Source organism: Lutra lutra, chromosome 5, assembly GCF_902655055.1.
Source record: "Lutra lutra chromosome 5, mLutLut1.2, whole genome shotgun sequence".
In the NCBI taxonomy this organism is placed as follows: Eukaryota; Metazoa; Chordata; class Mammalia; order Carnivora; family Mustelidae; genus Lutra; species Lutra lutra.
Window position 1 is genome coordinate 65,579,351 of NC_062282.1, and position 18,948 is coordinate 65,598,298.

Genomic DNA, 18,948 nt, shown 5'->3' on the forward strand with positions numbered 1-18,948 from the left:
GTGCTGCTTCCCTGCAAGGATCAGAGGGAGACCTCAGGGAAAATGGAGAAACAGAGCCGAATTAGGACTTGTCAGCTTGTTCCACTGTCCTCGGGGTGAAGTAGGCCATGAAGAAGGAAGAAAGCAGGACCACATTTAGTGAGTGAGTAGGTCCTTTCACACCCACAGACTCGTCTTCACAACCGCCCCTAGAGTGGGGACCATGACCCCATCTTGTAGATGAAGACACTGAGACTCAGAGGAGTCAAGTCACATGTGAGGCAGAGGTGGGACTGGATTTGCCACAGCTCGGCCACCCCTGTGACTTAGGAAGCTGCTGGCTGCATGCACTGAGCCAGACATGCCATTCTGGGAAATTGCCAGCAGAAAACACATCTAGTTAAGGAGGAGACGGCTTTGTTTTCATCAATGTCTGTTGAATGCTTACTTAGAAAAAGCTGAAGGCAAAAGCAGATACCTGTGGGCTGCCCGGGGGAAGGGCAGGAAAAGCCAAGGGCACCTGCAGCATGTGTTAGTATTTGGGGAGGAAGCAGCAGGTGGAGGTGGCTCTGTGCGGGGACAACAGTGTCAGTCTCTGTAGGTGTAGGTGGCCAGGACCGGAGAGGGTAGGCAAGAATGGAAAACAGTGGGCGTCTAAGGCCAGGACCAGGCCTGAGCCTTGGCAGGTCCCTGGAGCTCAGCTCTGCCTGAGCACAGAGCAAGGGTCCTGGGGTCAGCTGAGCTCAGGAAGGACAGGCAAAAAGAGGGGACAAGGGAAAGCCTGGGCCATGGGCCTTTGTGGAAACAGTGAGACCAACAGAATAAATCCAAGGCATGGTGAGTCAAGCTGGCCAGATGGGGACGCCAATAGGAGCTCAACTCCCCTTCTGGAAAGCAGAGTCTGAGATGGCTCTGAGTCGTGGTCAGAGAAGCAGGGAGGAGTGGGACCTCCCTGAAAGTGTCTAACCAATTCCAGAGGTCCTGCCACAGGCCTGTGAGCCCCACGTGTGCGCCCTGGGCTGGTTCTGTCCTCTCAGAGGCACTTTTCTCACGGGTGAAGTGCGGAGATGTTGACAGAGAGTCCGTGCCTTGGGTCAGAGGAAACACGAGCTTCTCAGACTGGCTCTGGGGAGATCGAACTGTGGGGGCTCCTGAGGTTCGTGTGCTCAGAATTTCCTTTGCCTGCAGGACATTAATGACAACCTGCCCATCTTCAACCAGTCCGTTTACTCCTTCTCAGTGAAGGAGAGGGACCAAGGTCAGTCCTCTCTGGGTCAGGCCGGGCACTGGGGCAGGGGCCAGGTGAGGTGTCGAATCCCTCCCGGGGCACTTGAGGGAGGTGAGGGCAGGGGAAGCCTCCAGTGGATGCACCCGGGGTCCCTGTGCAGTCTGCCCTCCTCCACAGGCAAGCTGGTGGGTGTGGTGACTGCCTGGGATGCGGATCAGACGGAAGCCAACAACCGCATCAGCTTCATCCTGTCGGGGAGCGGCGCCAACAACTTCGCACTGCGTGGCTTGGTTCTGGGGTCCGGGTGGGCTCAGGGCCGCCTCTGGCTGCCCTCAGATGTGAGCCTGGACTATGAGACACAGGTTTCCTACAATCTGACTGTGAGTGCTGAGAACCCAGACCCCCAGGGGAGAGAGGCCACAGCAGGAGTCTCTGTGGCCGTGGAGGACGTGAACGATGAGCCCCCCACTCTGGACCCAATCTCACTCCGGGGCATCTGGGTCTCTGAGAATGGCACACAGCATGGCATGGTGGCCCAGGTGGTGGCCTGGGACGTGGATACCTTGTCCCAGCTGGAGATACAACTTGTGAACGTCGTCTGTACCAAGGCCAGGGTCAACGTGGGCAGCCTGTGCCATGGCTGGTTCTCCGTGCTGGCCAATGGCTCAGTGTTCATCAGTCAGAGTGAGGCCATTGACTATGAGTCCTGTGACCTTGTCACGCTGGTTGTGCGGGCCTGGGACATCACCACGGACCCCCGCTTCCTGGCCCACAGTGACAACGGTGAGGCGGCCCAGCCTGCCGGGCCCAGGAGGCTGCTGCATAGGGGCCAGGACACATGTAAAGCGTTTAGCATGGTGCCTGGCCCAGAGCCACTTGTGAGGCAGGGTGAAGGGGAGGGCAGCCGTGACTGTACTCGTAGCCCACCTCTGACTATGGTTGCTAGAAGAACCGCACTAACAGCTAGCCTACTCCGAGACCGTCCTGCCACTGAGAGCTGTGCCAGGCACCATAAAAGTCCTCCTGTGTGTCCTTCCCACACTACTGGTAGGCTAGGTGATCCCTGTTCAATTTTACAGATGAGGAAACTGAGGCACACAGTGCCAGTAACCTAGCTTACACAGCTAACAAGTAACAGGTGGGACATTCCCCGGCGGGGCTCAGTCCTTGCCGGATGACCTTGGACAAGTGCTCCCCTCTCTGAGGTATGGGGAGGATACTTCCCACCACAAAGGCCAGAGGAAACTGAGTGGGCACCCCCGGGCAGGAGCAGGGGAGGGGGTGGTGCATGGGAGATGGGAGATGCATGGGAGGGAGGCAGCAGGGAGCATGGCTTAGGCCCAGGCCTTCTGGGTCAGGCCTTGGCCCAGAGGCCAGAACCAGCCAAACTTATTCCTGTAGGAAGCCTTGCCATCACCATCGAGGACATGAATGACAACGCCCCCTATTTTCTGCCTGAAAGTAAGACTTTCGGTAAGTGGCCAGCCTTTCCCTCCATACTCTGCCAGGATTTCCTTCGGGCAGCTCCCATAGGCCCTCTTCCAACCCCAAGTTGGCCTGTGGAGAGAAAGGAAGGCCTCCAATCCCACCTCTCCCCCAAAGTTTCAACAAGTGGGGAGATCTGAGTTTTCAGCCCAGCTCTGCCCCAACTCATAATATCGGACCCCGGGCCAGTCCCTCCCCTCTGGGCCTCAGTTTCCTCATCTGCACAATGAGAGGTAGATGAGTTGCTAACTGATGGCACAGAGGCTGTTGTAATGGGGGTTTTGATGGCAGAGAGGTTGAGGAAAGATTTGCGGGGATTGCATCCTGAGCTGGGCTTATGATCAGCACTCAGCTGGGTGGGCACTGGCCCTGACCCCACTGACCCTTTCTCATTCACACTTGTAGTTATCATCCCAGAACTTGTGGTCCCCAACCAGCAGGTGGCTTCTGTCCAGGTAAGCCCTTGGCTCCTGCCTCTGTCCATCACGTTAGCCCCAGGAGACAGGACTAAGGCCTTCAGGCCTTTTGGCCGCCCCCAGACTGTTTTAACACAAGAAAGGAAATGTATTGGCTCCAACATATCAAAAGAAAACCCCAGAATGGAGATGAACACTTGCCTAATTGGTAGGATTTAAACTCCATTAATTATCATTTTGTTGTCATAAAAATTTCATGATCATAAAAACTATTTGCAGGCTAGATTTTTTTCACTATGCCACAATTCTTGAGTCAAACAGACAAATCATAACAGCTGTAAATTAAATGAGTTCCTTGCAGATAAATAATTTCCAGAGTGAAATTATAAAAATACTTCCGTGTATTTTTATACACGGGATGTGGGATGTGAGTATGTTTGTGAGAGGGTGCTGGGTGTGCCACATGGACGAGCGAGGCCTCCCACACATGCCAGGAACCTGGCTCTGGTGGGCCCTTTAACTGACTTGGGGAGCTGCCTGCCTTTCTGGGGCTCGGTTTCCCTCCTGGAAGAAGCTGGCAGTTCCTGGCAGTGATGTGTGGGGATGAAGAGGTTGGGTGATATGTGTGTGCCCCGCTTTGCTGTGGAAAGAGGCCAGCCTTCCCCACTTCAAGCTGAGTCCTCACCACAGTTTCCTCTATAAAATAGGGATAGTAATTCTCTCTCCAGGTTCTTTCAAGCCCTAAAGAGTCTTCCAGAGTCTTCCAGTCTTCAGCCAATGACATTCCAATGTCATGAGTGGCCATAGCTTGGAGCCCTTTTCTTTAAATTGACTCTTTTTTTTTAAACTTAAACACCAACTTTGGTCTCATTCTGAACAGTAGACTCACAGGTCTATGTGTTGGCTCTACGTATCTCTAAAAGGTACTAGAATGAATAAGAACGTTTGTAGGCCCCCCCTCCAATTATTTCATGGTCTGCTAAGGGAATTTGTATTCATGTCAGTAAACACTGAAATGAGGGATTTAAGGGGAGGTGCACATAGTAGGTGTTCAGGAAATGTGTGTGTGTGTGTGTGTGTGTGTGTGTGTGTGTATGTGTGGCTTTGGGTTGGGGCAAAGCAGGACAGGATTTCCACATGGGACAGACTTTGGACAGCAACCTGTTGAGTTAGAGGGCCAGAAGCAGGGACTCGTCCAAACCTGGATTTGCAGAGCAAGCACACTGTTTAAAGTGTTTGCTTAGTTGGGGTGGCCTGGAGGAGGCTGATAGAAATACTGGGACCAGCCCAGGCCATTTCACCTGCTGATTCCTGCTGGGGGTGAAGGGTTGCCTGGCCTAGCCCCTAGGTGTTGTCCATTCTTTCTCCCAGGCCAGAGACAATGACTCAGGGAATAACGGAGCCATCCTCTTCTCTATCCTCCAAGTGGATTTCATCGCCAAGGATGGGGCCATAACCCCTTTCCAGGGCTACTTCCGGGTCACTACCTCTTTAGAGGCAGACATGTTCATTGGCAACATTGAGTAACGTGGGCAGCCCCTGGTTGGGCGGGAGTCAACGGGGCCTCAAGACAGTGAGTTCCAGAGGACTCCAGTTTGGGTTCCAAGACTGAGCCATGCTCATCTACCTTCAATAGGCTGGTGACCAACCTTGATTCCACTCTCCAAGGCACCTACCAAGTGACAGTCCAGGCCCAGGACAAACCTTCGGTGGGTCCTGCTCAGGAAGCTAAAATCACCCTGAATGTGAGTATTGGGTCCTGCCTCTAGCCCCCAGTACCCTCTGCCAGCTCCTGGGTCCCTTATGCCCCATCTTCCCCATGCCTTCCTCCTGTAGCTCTTCACTGTGGACCAAAGTTATCGTGTCAGGTTGCAGTTCTCCATGAACAAGGAGGAGGTGGGCGCCAACATGGAGAAGATTATCGCGTAGGTTTGGGATGCTTAGAGGGGGGTGTGGGGAAGAACAGGGCCTGAGAGTCTGATCCCTGAAGAGACCTGGACAGAATGTAGGTCAAACCTGTCCCTGACCTACACTTGATTTTGTCCCTGTCTTCGATCTGCACCTGTACCTGCACTTCCTCTCTCAATGCTCCTAGAAGCATAGGATTGGCTGGGGATAGAGAGGCCTAAATAGGACCGTCATGTATGGTTGTGAAGGCTGTGCACTGCACAGGGGTATTCTGCTCGCTAAGTCATAAGCCCAACCCCAGAGGAAGGGGCTGCCCTGTCTAATCTGCACAGAGGTGCTACCTGAGTAGCCAATGAAGCTGTCCAGAGGAGGTGTCCCTTTCTAATTCACACAATTCCTAATTCCCCTGGTAGAGTCCTGGCCATAGACCCAGTCTAAGGCTCCTACCCTATGCCTCAGTGACATTTGCCCTCTTTGCAGGGTTCTCGCTCAGGCCACCAGGACTACTGTCTATGTTGTGAGCATTCAGGACATGGAATCCACAGCTCGGTGAGTGCCCACAGGCTCAGTGGCTGGAGTGAAGATGAGAAGCAGCAGCATGAGGGGCCTGCTGGGTGGTTCTGGACGGTTTACTCTTTACCCCCGCCCCATTCCAGGGCCCGGGGCCGTTCCTACCTTGATGCCTATTTTGTCTTCTCGAACGGGACAGCCCTGACCCTTGATGAGCTGAGTGTGTGAGTGGGGCTCCCCTTGGGTGGGCAGGAGGGTGAGCAAAACCTTGGGGGATGCCGACATCCCTTGGGTCTGAGTGGGACTCCGTGGCCAGGATGATCCGGAATGACCAGGACTCACTGATGCAGCTGCTGCAGCTGGGGCTGGTGGTACTGGTGAGTGTCAGTGCAGGGGAGCTGATGAGGGGAGCAGAGAGGGGGAAGGTCCACCCACAACCTCCCTCACATCTCTTCTCCAGGGTTCCCAGGAGAGCCAGGAGTCAGACCTGCCAAAGTTGCTCGTCAGTGTCATCATAGGATTGGGAGTGGCTTTGCTGCTGGTCATCGTGATCATGACCACGGCCCTCGTGTGTATCCGGAAGAGGTACTGCTCCCATCAGCCCCCTTGTCTCCAGCCCTGCATTTCCCACCCTTTGAGACATCTGGTGGGTAGAGAAAGCTTGGCTTTAGACATCCGGTATATCTGTATTTAGTCCCCTGAAACCTGTCGTGACCACTCAGATAGGTCATCTCCCCTCCCTGAGCCTCGGTTTCCTTTGTAGAATGAGCACAACACTAGATTCCTCAAGGTGCACAAGGACGCAACGTGCACCCTGCGAGCAGGAAAATGCTAGTCTTTTCATAAACACTGCCTCTTTTTCCTTTTGCAATATGTTCGGGGCCAGGAGCCACATCTGGATTTGACTCCAGGCCTTGCCACTGGTCACCCCTTGAGGAGTCCTTTCCTTTCCCTGGCTCTTACTTGTGCCCTCGGTATTATGGTGCTAACCCTCTGACCTGCCAGGGCTGTTGTGAAGCCACACTCTCAGTACCTGCACTGGGCACACAGTGGGCATGCAGGCAAAGTAGTGACTCTCCCAGCCCCTGACTCTCCACAGCTACCATCGGAAGCTTCGGGCTGTGAAGGCTGCTAAGGAGGCCCGAAAGACAGCGGCAGGGGTGATGCCCTTGGCCTCTGCCATCCCTGGGACGAACATGTACACCACTGAGCGGTGAGCGGGGTTCAGAGAGTGGGTAAGAAGCTCCATGGGGAGTCTGAGGTTCACAACTGCTTGAATAAGCCTTCTCTCCAGGGCCAACCCTATGTTGGACCTCCCCACCAAGGACCTGAACTTCAATTCCCAATCCTCCTCCAGTGACCTAGACCACATGAGGTGAGCAGAGACCCTCACAGCCATGCTGGTCAGTGATGGCGATGGTGGTGGTGGTGGTGTTGGTGTTGGTGATGTTGGTAGTGTTGGTGACGGTGGTGATGGTGATGGTGATGGTGGTGGTGATGGTGGTGATGGAGGTGATGGCGGTGGAGGTAATGGAGGTGGTGGTGGCGATGGTGGTGGTGTTGGTGGTGGAGGTGATGGTGCTGGTGGTGCTGGTGGTGTGGTGGTGTTGGTAGTAGAGGTGATGGTAATGGTGGAGGTGGAGGTGATGGTGGTGGAGATGGAGACAGTCGCGTGGTGATGATGGTGGAGGCAATGGTGGGGACAGGGAAGACTGGGGCTACTGACTGAGCTCCATCATCTCTCCCACAGTCTCAATTCCCTGGATGACAACTCTGTTGACCTGGAAAAGGACAAGGAGATAATCAAGGCAAGCTGGGGGATGAGCTGGTGCCTGGGGCTTCTTGACATGGGGTTCTTCTCTGAATGGGTGGGGTTCGGGACAGAGCTGCAGGACCTGCTACTGACATGCATGTCTCCACACTAGGCCCTGGGAAGCCCACAGCCTTGGATGGAACCCAACCTTTGCTCTTCTACTGGCTCACTGAGACTTGAGGTGGGTGACTTCCCTCTGGTTCTGTTTTCTCTTCTGTAAATGGAGATTGGAACACTAAACATGCAGGGCTTTTTGAGAGGGAAGTTAGAGCAGGTATGAAAACCACCTGGTATGAAGCAAGAGCTAAAAAATCTGGTTCCTTCTGTTTATACCTTTGTATGAAAGCTGGCGGGGTGCAGGGAAGAAATCCAGAGGTGGACATAGACTAGTAAAGGAGAGAAGGGAGGCTCACATAAATAGCTGTGCTGTTATTTGTTCAGTAGGGGAGATGGTTCAATTAGATCAACAGTTCGCACAGCCTGGGTTGCTAACTAGAATCGCATGGGGAACTCTTTAGAAGTGCAGATGTGGTATCACAGCCTGGAGATTCTGATCCAGTGGGTGGGGATCCAGCCTGCTTGGGTGTGTCGTTAAAGCTCTTGACGTTCTAATGTGCAGGATAGAGAACCAGTGAGGAGATCAGCAGGTGGGGTGTGGGGGGGGTGTTGCACAGGGATCTGGCTGTAGCATGGAGGCCACCAAATGGGCCGCCAAAGATGGAGGTCATGGATGACAATCCGGGCGGCCAGGCAGTGCTGAAGGCCTTGGGGTGGACGGTTCATCTCTGGTTGAAGATGGTTTGGGGCCAAAACTTCAATGAATATGTCTGGGGGGAACCGAGGAAGAAGAGAACAGTCTTGTGGGTGAGAACTCGTGGCCAGGTTGGTGGCCCCTGGTGGAGGCCAAGACAGACCCCTATAGGGGAGTGGCATTGGAGGTTCCCGGTGGGGCTGGGCTTGTGGGCTGGGAGGGGCAGGGAGCCTGAGAGATGAGTCTAGAGAAGGGGAGAGGCTGGGCCACTGAGAGCCTTCAAAAGCCAGAAAAGAGACAAGACCGTCCTAGGATGACAGAGGTTGTTATAACTCAGAGAAGCTGCCCAGACTCTACCGTCTCTCCTTCAACAGCGGGTGGGCGCTGCAGTCTCTGGGTGAGGAACACAGGTGGGACCTTTTTCTGAGGATCTCTTGGTGCCCTAACTCACCCAAAACCTCCGTAAATGTTTGTGTGGAAGGCCTGAGAGACCCGAGAGGTGATCTAATGCAACCTTCACAAGCAACCAAGGCCAGAAGGCTCTGGGGCTGACCTGCCTGAGGTCAGAAAGTTTGCAAGGCAAGGGCAGACCAGAACTCAGGTCTCCTGTCTCCAAGGACAGTTTGAATTGTCCTAGGCTGCACTGCACCAATGGGTCCCACTGGGGGTCTACGGTGAGGACTCGGGGGAGCCCTGTTTAGTCCTTCCTGGGGCCCCTCGGATGTTCCACTGTTTATCAGGGACTGGAAAAGCCCTAGTCCAGAAAAAAACCCGTGGAATGCCCTGGGGAGAATGGTGGCAGGGCCTCTGCCCCCAGAGGTGTCTCTGTGTTGGTGGAGCTGAGCCCGGGGCAGGCTCCACAGGAGGGCACCCTTGTGAGGAGGTTTGAGTTTGTGGCAAGTTGCAAGGGAAGGGGGAAGAGGAAAGGTAGGGAGATGAGCATGTGCTGTGATGAGCTGCAGGTGGTACCCTGGGTGTGACGTGGCCCTTTGAGGGTGGCACAGGGAGATGCCAGATTCAACCAGGGGCAGCAACGGACAGTCTTTAGGGCCAACAAGACCCAGTGATCCAAACCCTGCTCTGCCTCTTCCTGGCCATGAGAACCCTCTGAGCCTCAGTTTCCACATCTATAAAGTGCGGTACAGGATCCCTGCTTCAGGGGTCTCCTGTGGGTAGTTCAGGTCATGGACTGCGCCCAGCACAGTGCTGGCCTTGGGGTACAAGTGGCAGGAACTGGATTGGACTGACTTCTTGGCACAGGACACTGAGCCTGCTATTATTCAGGACTGAGAACAACACCGAAGTCCTGCTGTGTCTGTGGGTCAGGCAAAGGCCAGAGGAGACTTCCCCCCTCAGGTCCACCCCTTCACCTGTTCACCTGAGCCCATGTGCACCACTAGTGGCCATGGTCACCTCTGGGACACAGCCAAGAAACAGGCCCCAGGAAGAGCATGTGGGACTGCAGTTAAGCAGCCATCTGTCATGGGTTGAAGAGTCCCTTACAGACTGGGAGAATCACCCTATCTCTGCCCTTCACACCTTCCCTCCTTCTCCCCACAGAAGGAAGCTCTACACAGTCTGATGGAGCTAGATACAGAGCCACTGGGCATGGTGCTGTCAGGAAGGAAGGCAGACAGAGGTGGACAGCAGGAGCTGTCCTTCACCAATGCTGGCCTGGACACCACAGACCTGTGATGTCCCTGCCACAGGACCCTTGCTGCAGAGCCCCCCCATGGTGATCTACCTCGGAAGAAGTCTTGTCACCCCAAACCACACCTACCCGTCTCTAAATGCATTAATATATCACGCTACTCTGTCCCCTTCTGCTTGTAGACAATCACACCTGCCAATAATTGGGGGACAATTTTATTACCAATGTATATTGTGACAGTTTGTAGCCAAAAACTGTGGCTGGAGGGGTGGGGACAGGGGTATTGAGTGGTCACAAGGGACTCGTGGGGCTCACAACACACAGGGATGAGGGAGAGAGGGCAGCCTTTAAAGGAGGACTGTGGTTATAAAGTGAGCTCTCTGTCCTGCCCCCAATACCCAAGACCAGCTGCGAGGCTGCCTGGGACCCAAGACCTTCCATGAGCTTCTGACTGTGATTCCCAGACCTGTCTGAGACTCTCTTTTCAACTGTGCCCCCCCGGGCATTCCTGCAGCTGCCTTCCTGCTGTCAGGAATTGTGAACAGTGTCCAGGGAGGGTGGATAGGGCTGGGACTGGGCCAGATGAGGGGGAGACAGGATTTGGGGATGACTACCAGCATGCAAGACATGCCCGGGCCATGGGGGCCAGCCCACTGCATGGACACACACACTCTTCCAGGGGCCCCATATTTGGAGCCTTGCACACTCAGGGGTCTCACACACCAATCCTTGCATACTTGGAGCTTTTGTACATAGTCTCTCCAGTTCTGGGGACCTGGTGGCCACTGAAGACTTCAGCCTACCAGTCTGGACATCTCAGGAGCCTGCCTCAGCTCTCAGGGCTGGGCCTGCTGAGCAGATCCCCGAGTTGTGACGGGGAGGGAGGGAGCGATGAGGGCTGGAAGGGGACAGGGGGGTGTCAGGGCTGGGTTCGTGGTCCCATGACCATGAGGGGGCCGGGTAGAGAGGGTTCATTGGTGAGTTTGGCAGGGGAAGAGGCTGGAAAGAAGAGGATGAGAAGGCCCTAGAGGCTGCCCACCTCTCAGGGGGGCCTCCCGCCCGTCGAGGGGGATCCCTTCTAGGATCTTGGGGTCAAGAAGGGAGCCTGAAAAGGTTGGAAACCCGGGCGTACAAAAGGGGAGCATATCACTCGGCCGTGGGTCCGGCTCGGGAGCAGCACCTGGGCCGGCGCACACTCTGCAGCAGCGCTCTGAAGAGGCCAGGCGGGCGCTTGGCGGGACCCTCGGGGGGCGCAGCACGCACGGAGCCAGCACGGCCAGGGCCTGGGCGGGCGGCGGGCGGCGGCGCGGGCGCCCCTTGGCGGCCGTGCTCCTCGATCTGTCGCTCCAGATGCTTCTGGATGGCCATGCCCAGGACCTCCACCTCCATGGCGGCGCCGTACACCTCCCACGTCATGCCCTTTTCGTCCCAGCTCACGTCGCGCACCGGCTCGGCCGCCTCCTGGGGCGCCACGGCGGCCGCCAGCGCGGAGCCGGGCCGCACCCGCACTTCGGGAAAGGCGGGTGGCGCTGCCGGCGCCGCCGCCGCCTGCGGCGTCATGGGCTCCGTGGCCACGGAGCGCATCTCGGCGGCGCCCAGCGACACCTGTAGGCCCGCGTCCCGGCGCGAGGGTGGCCTGGGCCCGGGGCTGGGCGCGCGAGGCGCCGCCTGGAAGCTGAAGGCCGGGCCGCCCGCGCCGTCCTGCGGAGACATGGGGCTCACGGCCACCGACACGCAGGCCTGCGCGCCCGCCTGCGTCCCCGCGTCCTCGCGCGGTGGGGCGCTCGCCTCCCACGACGGCGCCTTAGTGAAGTTGTCGCGAGTCCGCGGCCCGGGCGGGGGCCCTATGGCCTCCGGGCCGGGGCTTCTCTCGGCCCCAGCGGCCACCAGGTCTTTCTGGCCTAGGCCGGAGGCCTCTGCGCTGGGCTCTGGCACTGGCTCCAAGAGGCCTCCGCCATTCCCGGTCCCCGCGGGAGAAGGGCCTGAGCCGTAGGGTTTGCCGTCTGACTGCTTGGAGGAGGAGGAGGAGGCCTCTGCCTTCTCCACAGGCAGGGGACCCAACTTCCCGGAAGAGGGGGACTCTGCCTTTCTTGAAGGCACGGCCTCAGCCTTCCCTGGAATCAAAGGCCCCACCTTCCCAGAGGCAATAGGGTCTATGTTTCCTGAGGCTTCCGGCTCCCTTTTCTCCAAGGCCAGCGGCTTCTCCTTCCGCAGAAGTGCAGTCTCTGCCCTTCCCGATGAAGCAGGGCCCTCCTGCCCAAAGGGCTTTGTTTCTGCTTTGCCCTCAGACTTGGGTTCTGCCTTCCCTGAGGCCCTGGGATCCACCTTTGCGGAGTTCATAGGATTCCCCTTCTCTGGGGGCAAAGGATCCATCTTTCCCTCAGGGACAGCTTCTCCTTTTCCCAAGGGTGCCAGGGCTGTTTTTTCTAGAGTCACAGGGGCCACTTTTCCAGAAGACACAGAGTCTATTTCTCCAGGAGGAACACTTTCTGCCTTCCCTCTGCTCACAGTGTCTGCCTTGCCCAAGGCCATGGCATCAGCCTTCCCTGAGGCTGTGGGACCCACCATTCCAGAGCCCATAGGACCTGCCTTCTCTGAGGACAACAGCTCTGTTTTCCTCTCAGTCACTGTCTCAGCTTTGACAGAGGATGAGGGTCCCACTGTCCCCAAGAATTTGGGGTTCCCTGGACCTGAGGGCACAGGGTCTAACCTTCCTTTCAATTCAGGATTCGCTTTTCCAGAAGATGATGTTTTTGTATTTCCCACAGAAATGGGATCTACCTTGGTGGAGGGCACTGGGTCCTCCTTTCGTGATGAGACAGTTTCTGTCACCTGCCCGGGAGTCAAGGGCTCTGGCTTTCCGGAGGACACCAGATCCACCTTGCCTGAAGACACAGGATCCACATTTTTCAAAGATGTGGGTTCCATCTTTCCTGAAAATACAGCGTCCACCTGCCCAGAAGACATGTTTTTTGTCACGCTCATCGACATGGGATCTCCCTTTCCCGAGGAGGCAGGCTCCATCTTCCCCGGGAACTGAGGGTCCTCTTTTGTCAAGGACCCAGTTTCTGCACTTCCAACAGACAGAGAATCTGTCATCCCCAAGTGAGTAGGCTCCATCCTTCCTGAGGACCCCAGAGCCACTATTCCCGGAGACATGGGCCCAGTTTTGCCTGATGGCCCTGGAGTCAGTGTTGCCAAGGAGGCAGGATCTAGCTTTCCTGCAATTGCAGAATCTGTGTTTTCCAAGGACCCAGGATCCATCTTTCCTGAGGGCCCAGGAGCTCTCTTTCCCAAGGAAACAAGATCTCCCTTTCCCACAGATGCTGGAGCCGCCTCTTCTGAGGCCACAGGAAGCTCTTTTCCTGAGCACCAGGGCTCCTCCTTTCTTGGGAACTCAGGATCCGATGTGGCAGAGGATACAGGGGCCTCCTTCCCTGGGGACACTGGTTCCACCTTGTCAGAGCACACAGGATCTACCTTCCCTAAGGATCCAGGATCCTCCTTTCTTGGGGCCACAGGATTCATCCTTCCAGAAGCCACAGGATCCCCTTTTCCCAAGACTGCAGGCTCTGTCTTTACTATAAACACAGGATCTGCCGTTCTCAAGGACCCAGCAGCTTCCTTTCCTATGGAAGTGGAATCTGCCTGCTTTGAAGACTTGGACTCCATCTTCTCCAAAAACAAAGGATTTCTGTTCTCCAAGGATGAGGGGTCAGTTTTCACTGAGGATACAGGCTCCGGCTTCTCAGAGAAGGTAGCTTCTGGTGTCCCTGAGATCAAGGCTCCATGTGCCCCCAGTGTCTCTTTGCTGGCTGCCTCTTGGGGAGGGATGCAGGCCAAGCTCCCGCCAGGGCCCTCAGAACAAGAGGCCCCTTCCCCAGCCCCACTGGAGCTGCTGTGTCTAGAGTCCATGCCTGGGCTTGGGGCAGGGTTGTGCCTAGGGGGTGCAGGGCTGGCCTTCTGCTGGGAGGGGCAGCAGTCCCTCATGGCTGGGTTCCCAGCCCCCAGGCTCCCATCCTGTGGGCAGCAGAGGGCTGTGGGTTGAGGTGCTGGGGGGCTGGAGTTCTTCCAAAGAAGCTGGAGCCAGGTTGGGTCTTCAGCACTGCCCAACTGCCCTCCTAACCGTACTTGTGCCCCAGGCTTCTATCTGGTTCTGAAACACAAAGAAAACAGACTCAGACTCAGGGAAGACCCGGTGAGGAGGAGCCTCTATCTTCTCCCTCCCACCCTTCTCCTAGCAGCTGGGCCTCCTCCCTGGGTTCTCTGCCCCCATCTGGTCCTCTTCTGTCCTACCCCATCACTCCCCTGCTTCTCTGCTCCCAGTGGCCCTCTAGATAAAAGTCAAACTTCCTAAAATGGCATTCAAGGCCCTTCACAACTTGGCCACAGTGTAACTTTTTTCTAAAAAAAATTTGCTTATTTAAGAGAGAGAAGGAGACAGAACATGGAGGGGGGCAGAGGGAGAGAGAGAGAGAGAGAGCGAGCGAGCGAGCCTCATACAGACTCTGCACTGAGCTAGGAGCCTGATGGGGGGCTCAATCCCATGACCCTGACTGAGATCACGACCTGAGCTGACACCAAGTGTGGGAAGCTTAACAGACTGTGCCACCCAGGGACCCTCATGGTCTGACTTTTCAACTTCATCAGTTTTCACCCCATGCAGCATATACCCTTTGTCTTCCTTGTCAGCCCACCCCATTCGGCATGCTACTCTGCAGTTACACTTTTGTCTTCTAGGACACAGGTCACAAACTTTGATGCCATAGGGGCCAGGAGGGTAATTTAAGTGAGGGAACCAGGCTGGGTTGAGAATAATAGGGAGTGGCAGGGAAAGTTTGCAAAGCAGAGAGGGTATGCCCTAAGGCGGGAGCCACTCCTCCGCTAGCCAAGCACCGTTCTGGACAGATTCATCCCGGTGGTATCAGCGAGTAGCAGGAGATCCAGAACTTCAACATGAAATCTCTAATTCAAGATCAAAAAAGAAAAACACCACGTGGGTCAAATAAGATATATCTGTGGACTGCAGTTTTGGTCTGTGCAGGCCCTGGGAAGATGTGGATGATTTATAGTTAGGAAGGGACATAGTCTGAAATGTGAGATTTCAAAGATCGCTCTGGGATGGTGTGGAGGCGGGAGCAGAGGGGCTAGCCAACCATTCTTTAATCTCTTCTTCTCCCAATTCTTCCTTCATTCACCCAGCCCTTCTCTGCAATAATCTAGATGAGAGCTGGTACAGTAAAGGTCCAAGATATGAGAGCTGGCAGAACTGAGAGATCCTGGGGAAAACTGACAGGAGCCAGCCGGCTGCAGAAGGTGGCAGTAGGGGTGGCCCGTGGGATTCTGGCCAGGGTTGGGGGTGGGGGTGAGGCAGGAAATCTGGGAAAATGGGGAGCTGTGTTTTAGACAAGCTGAGTGTGCAGTGTCTGGGGAACACTGGGGAGAGGGGCTGGCAGGTAGCTGGATCTGCGAGCAACTTCGTCCCACTACACGCCGGCAGCCAGAGTGAGCAGCGTGCTGGATTCCCCCCAAACCTGCTCCACCCACCCTCCTTCCCAAAGCTATCTCACTAGTGCTCAGGCCAAAAGCCCTAGAATCACCCTTGACTTTTCTTGCATACCCCACGTCCCATCCATCAGCAAAACATGACAAATCTCCCTTCAAAATACAGCTGGAACCTGGCCACTCTCCTGAGCTGAACTTGGACTATCTCCCTCCTGGCTTATCCTGGCTTTTTCCTTCAACCCATACGATTCATCCTCAACACAGCAGTGGAAGGATTTAGTAAGACCCAAGGTAGCCCATCTCTCCTCTGCTCAGAGCCATGCAGTAGCTCCTCATGCCATGCCAAGTAAAAGTAAACTCCTTACATGTCCCTGCACCTTCTGGCCCCATCACTGATCTTGGCCTTGTCTCCTACCACTTTTTCCCAATCATGCTGCTTCAGTCACACTGGCTGCCTTGCTGATCCTTGGATGCACGCTGCCCTGGGGCTTTTGCACTGGCTCGTTCCTCTGCCTGAAAGCTTACCCTCCTAAAATCTGCATGGTCTGCTCCCTGTGGCTTTTCCTGACCCCTCCTCCCCAGCACTGGTTGGCACTCTCCATGCCCTCTGCCTTGCTCGGCTTTTTTTCACAGAACCCGTCACCAGTGATATATTACATACCGTTGTTTATTACACATGGTTTGTCTCTCCCATTAGACTGTCAGCTCCAGCAGGATGGGAACTTTGTAGTATTTACTTATATACCCTCAGGGTTGAGAACAATGACTGGCATATAGTAAGCAAGTAGCCCCCTAGACATATTTGTTAAATGAATGACTGAATGATCTTTTTAAGAAGTTGGTCTACCATGCCCCTCTTTGTCTCCAACTCCTCCTTGCTCTTGCTAGGGAAGTAAATTAGCTGTAATCTTTTTGGAAAGACATTTGTCAGTTCCTATAGAAGTTTACAATGCACTTGGCATTTAGATCAGCAAGACCACCTCCAGGAACGGTCTTGAAAATGGATGCATGAGAACATGGCTGGTGATGAGAAAAAAACAGGAAGCCGGTTCATTAAATATGGGACTGCCTCACGAAATCCCCCCCCACAGCTGTCAGAAAGTGTGGAGTGATAAGGAATGATGCCTAAGATAAATTAAGTGAAAAAAGCCCGGGCTGGTGGGATTCCATGCATGCAGACAAGAAAAAAGGACAGATACACATGTATGGGTTTATTTATAAAGAGAAAATTTCTGGAAGGAAATCCATAAAACTTAGTAGCAATTGCCTCTGGGAAGTGAGACCAGGGATCTGGAGGTGGAAGAGACTTTTTTTTTTTTTTTTTTTTGGTATGCCCCTTTGCAATGCATGAAATTGTGGTTATGTGTGCATATATTACTTTTTTTTTTTTTTAAATGGGAGGTGGGAGAGAAACCTTAATGACTCCCTATTGCCTTTAGGGTCAAGTCCAATCCTATCATGTGCTCCCAAGCCCCTGTGTACTCACTTACCCGCTAAGTTTTATCTTTCAGGACGCATTCCTCAAAGTAGGTACAAACACGCACACACGTGTGGGCACACACAGGTGTCGCATGCGTGATAACCTCTCTGGGCTCACCCGTGGCTTCACAGTTTCTCTCACCTTAGCCTCTAAACAGTTGCCTGACTCCCATTAAAACTTCAGGTCCCAGTTCAAATGTCTCCTGCTCCAGTGAGCTTTCTTTGCCCACCAGCTTCCTAGGAGTTCCTATGGCCTCTTGTTATTCCCCTAACCAGACACATGTCACTCTGCCCTTTAGACCTCCAGGTCCCTACCTAGACCTTGAGTCACTGGATGGGGATTGAGCTGATACTATTCACTACTGTGTCCCCCAGGCTTTGAGCTTATGGGACTGGGGCGGATGGAGGTCATCACCAATATGGGGACACTAGAGTTGGAGCAGTCTACCCCTTGCAGAGGACAATGGGGTAACTGGTTTTGGAATTTGAGCCGAGGGACTTGTGGGACTATGGGGGTGGGGGCCAGCTGACTTACACACCTGGCTGAGGAAGGCCCCTCTGAGGAGCCAGCATGTGAGGCAGCCGTGAAAAGGCCAGAGTGGCTGGAGTGAGGTTGAGAAGGGGAGAGAGGTGAGGCATTTCCCCACTTAGCAGTTCTATGAGCTGAGACAAGTCTCTTCTCCTCACTGGGGACCCTGAGAAAGCCGCCCCTGCTCCCACGAGGCTGCTGTGAGGATTAGAGAAGATGAGGGGTGTGTGGGGCTCTGCTCGCTTTAGGGCTGGGCTGTGTACATGGAAGGCCTGTTTTTATCTACTCAAGCCTGTCAGAGCCCAGCTGTGCTCCCCAGAGGGGGCAGGGGACAGACAGCCTGTAGCAGAGGTGCAAACTGGCAGAATCTAGCCCTCAGACCTGCTTGTTTGACTCGGAGTGCTAAAAGGAAATTTTTAAAGGCGTTAACCGATCAACATTTAAAAATTCAAAGATTTCACGTGAAAATCAGATTTCCAAATTCTCTTGGAAAACTAAAATTTGGCAATCTGAGCATGCTTCCTGCGTGGCAACAGTCAGTAGGAGCCAAGCAGTGGCTGCCTTCTTGGATGGGGGTGTACTCCCCAATTAGCCCCAATCTCCACCCCTCCCTATGTGTCCTGGACACCAGGGCAGACTTCACATTGCTCTCGATCACTGACTCGTTTTTCTTTTTCTTTTTTCTTTTTTTTTTTAAAAGATTTTATTTATTTGTCAGAGAGAGGGAGAGAGAGCGAGCACAGGCAGACAGAATGGCAGGCAGAGGCAGAGGGAGAAGCAGGCTCCCTGCCAAGCCAGGAGCCCGATGTGGGACTCGATCCCAGGATGCTGGGATCATGACCTGAGCCGAAGGCAGCTGCTTAACCAACTGAGCCACCCAGGCGTCCCCTGACTCGTTTTTCTTATAGCCAGCCCCTCCTGTAGGCATCCGCCTGGCCTATAGCCCCCTGAGTTTTGACCCTTGACTTAGATGCTGAGAAGGGTGGGAGGTGACCTCACACATCAAGCCCTTAGTATGTTTACTCTATGCAGACCTCATCCACCTGCCAGGCAGGTGCTGTGTTATTTTCCAGAAGAGGAAACTGAGAGGCAGGCATGGCCCAGCTGGTAACACGTCTCCTCTGAAAACCCCCCTGGAAAATGTTGGCTTCTTGGTTCCCAAAGTGCAGTTCTTGGACACAGAAGAAGGTCTGGGGTAGGGATGAAGAGCCTGGCCAGGGCATAAGAAAGAGGTGGGGTCAGGCACCAGCTTGGTCATTGACTTGCTCCTTGAATTTGAGTGAGTATTTCCACGGTCTGGGCCTCAGTCTCTGAAACGGGGGAAGGGATGCAGTTATATCTAGAATTGTTGGCCCAGCCCTGGGTTTAAGATCTGCCAAGAAACCACTCTCAGACTCTGCTGCTCACAGTTCTACTGGGTGCTTCCTGGCTCTCGAGGGATCCTCAGTATCCTCGAGCCACTTCTCCAAGAGGCAGCCCAGGCCTGGGGTGCCCCTCTTTGTGCCCAGCCCTCCCACTGCAACCCAGTTCCATCGCTCTCTCAGCCCTGGGCCCAGCACTCTCAGGCTCATTTGGTCATCTAGACTCCACCATGATTTCATGAGGGGGCATTATCATCCCATTTCACAGATGCGTACACTGAGGTCAGAGGGAGAAAAGTCTTGACGAGGGTACACAGCTGGTGCAGGAGGCTG

At 54.7% G+C, this 18,948-nt stretch overlaps 2 protein-coding genes across 3 annotated transcripts in view; one reads left to right on the forward strand and one right to left on the reverse strand.

The window, feature by feature from the left end:
- Nucleotides 1-9,915, forward strand: part of CDHR2 (cadherin related family member 2) — a 36,411-nt gene extending 26,496 nt beyond the window's left edge. Inside the window, exons 18-33 of one of the 2 annotated variants that reach the window (XM_047730621.1) lie at nt 1,168-1,237; nt 1,385-1,990; nt 2,609-2,680; nt 3,098-3,147; nt 4,480-4,631; nt 4,745-4,853; nt 4,945-5,033; nt 5,497-5,565; nt 5,673-5,750; nt 5,843-5,903; nt 5,987-6,111; nt 6,626-6,739; nt 6,821-6,901; nt 7,277-7,334; nt 7,452-7,520; nt 9,651-9,915. In XM_047730621.1, the coding sequence (XP_047586577.1) occupies nt 1,168-1,237; nt 1,385-1,990; nt 2,609-2,680; nt 3,098-3,147; nt 4,480-4,631; nt 4,745-4,853; nt 4,945-5,033; nt 5,497-5,565; nt 5,673-5,750; nt 5,843-5,903; nt 5,987-6,111; nt 6,626-6,739; nt 6,821-6,901; nt 7,277-7,334; nt 7,452-7,520; nt 9,651-9,785 (1,938 nt within the window). In that variant the 3' untranslated portion in view covers nt 9,786-9,915. The remainder of the gene's footprint in view (nt 1-1,167; nt 1,238-1,384; nt 1,991-2,608; nt 2,681-3,097; nt 3,148-4,479; nt 4,632-4,744; nt 4,854-4,944; nt 5,034-5,496; nt 5,566-5,672; nt 5,751-5,842; nt 5,904-5,986; nt 6,112-6,625; nt 6,740-6,820; nt 6,902-7,276; nt 7,335-7,451; nt 7,521-9,650) is intronic. The other variant, XM_047730622.1, reaches the window with a different exon arrangement.
- Nucleotides 9,916-10,030: 115 nt separating this feature from the next.
- GPRIN1 (G protein regulated inducer of neurite outgrowth 1) lies at nt 10,031-14,508 on the reverse strand. The gene is made up of 2 exons (XM_047731783.1): nt 14,467-14,508; nt 10,031-13,887 (listed from the first exon to the last, which is right to left on the reverse strand). The coding sequence occupies exons 1-2, from the start codon at nt 14,506-14,508 to the stop codon at nt 10,888-10,890; spliced, it is 3,042 nt and encodes a 1,013-aa protein (XP_047587739.1). The 3' UTR covers nt 10,031-10,887.
- Nucleotides 14,509-18,948: the final 4,440 nt, after the last annotated feature.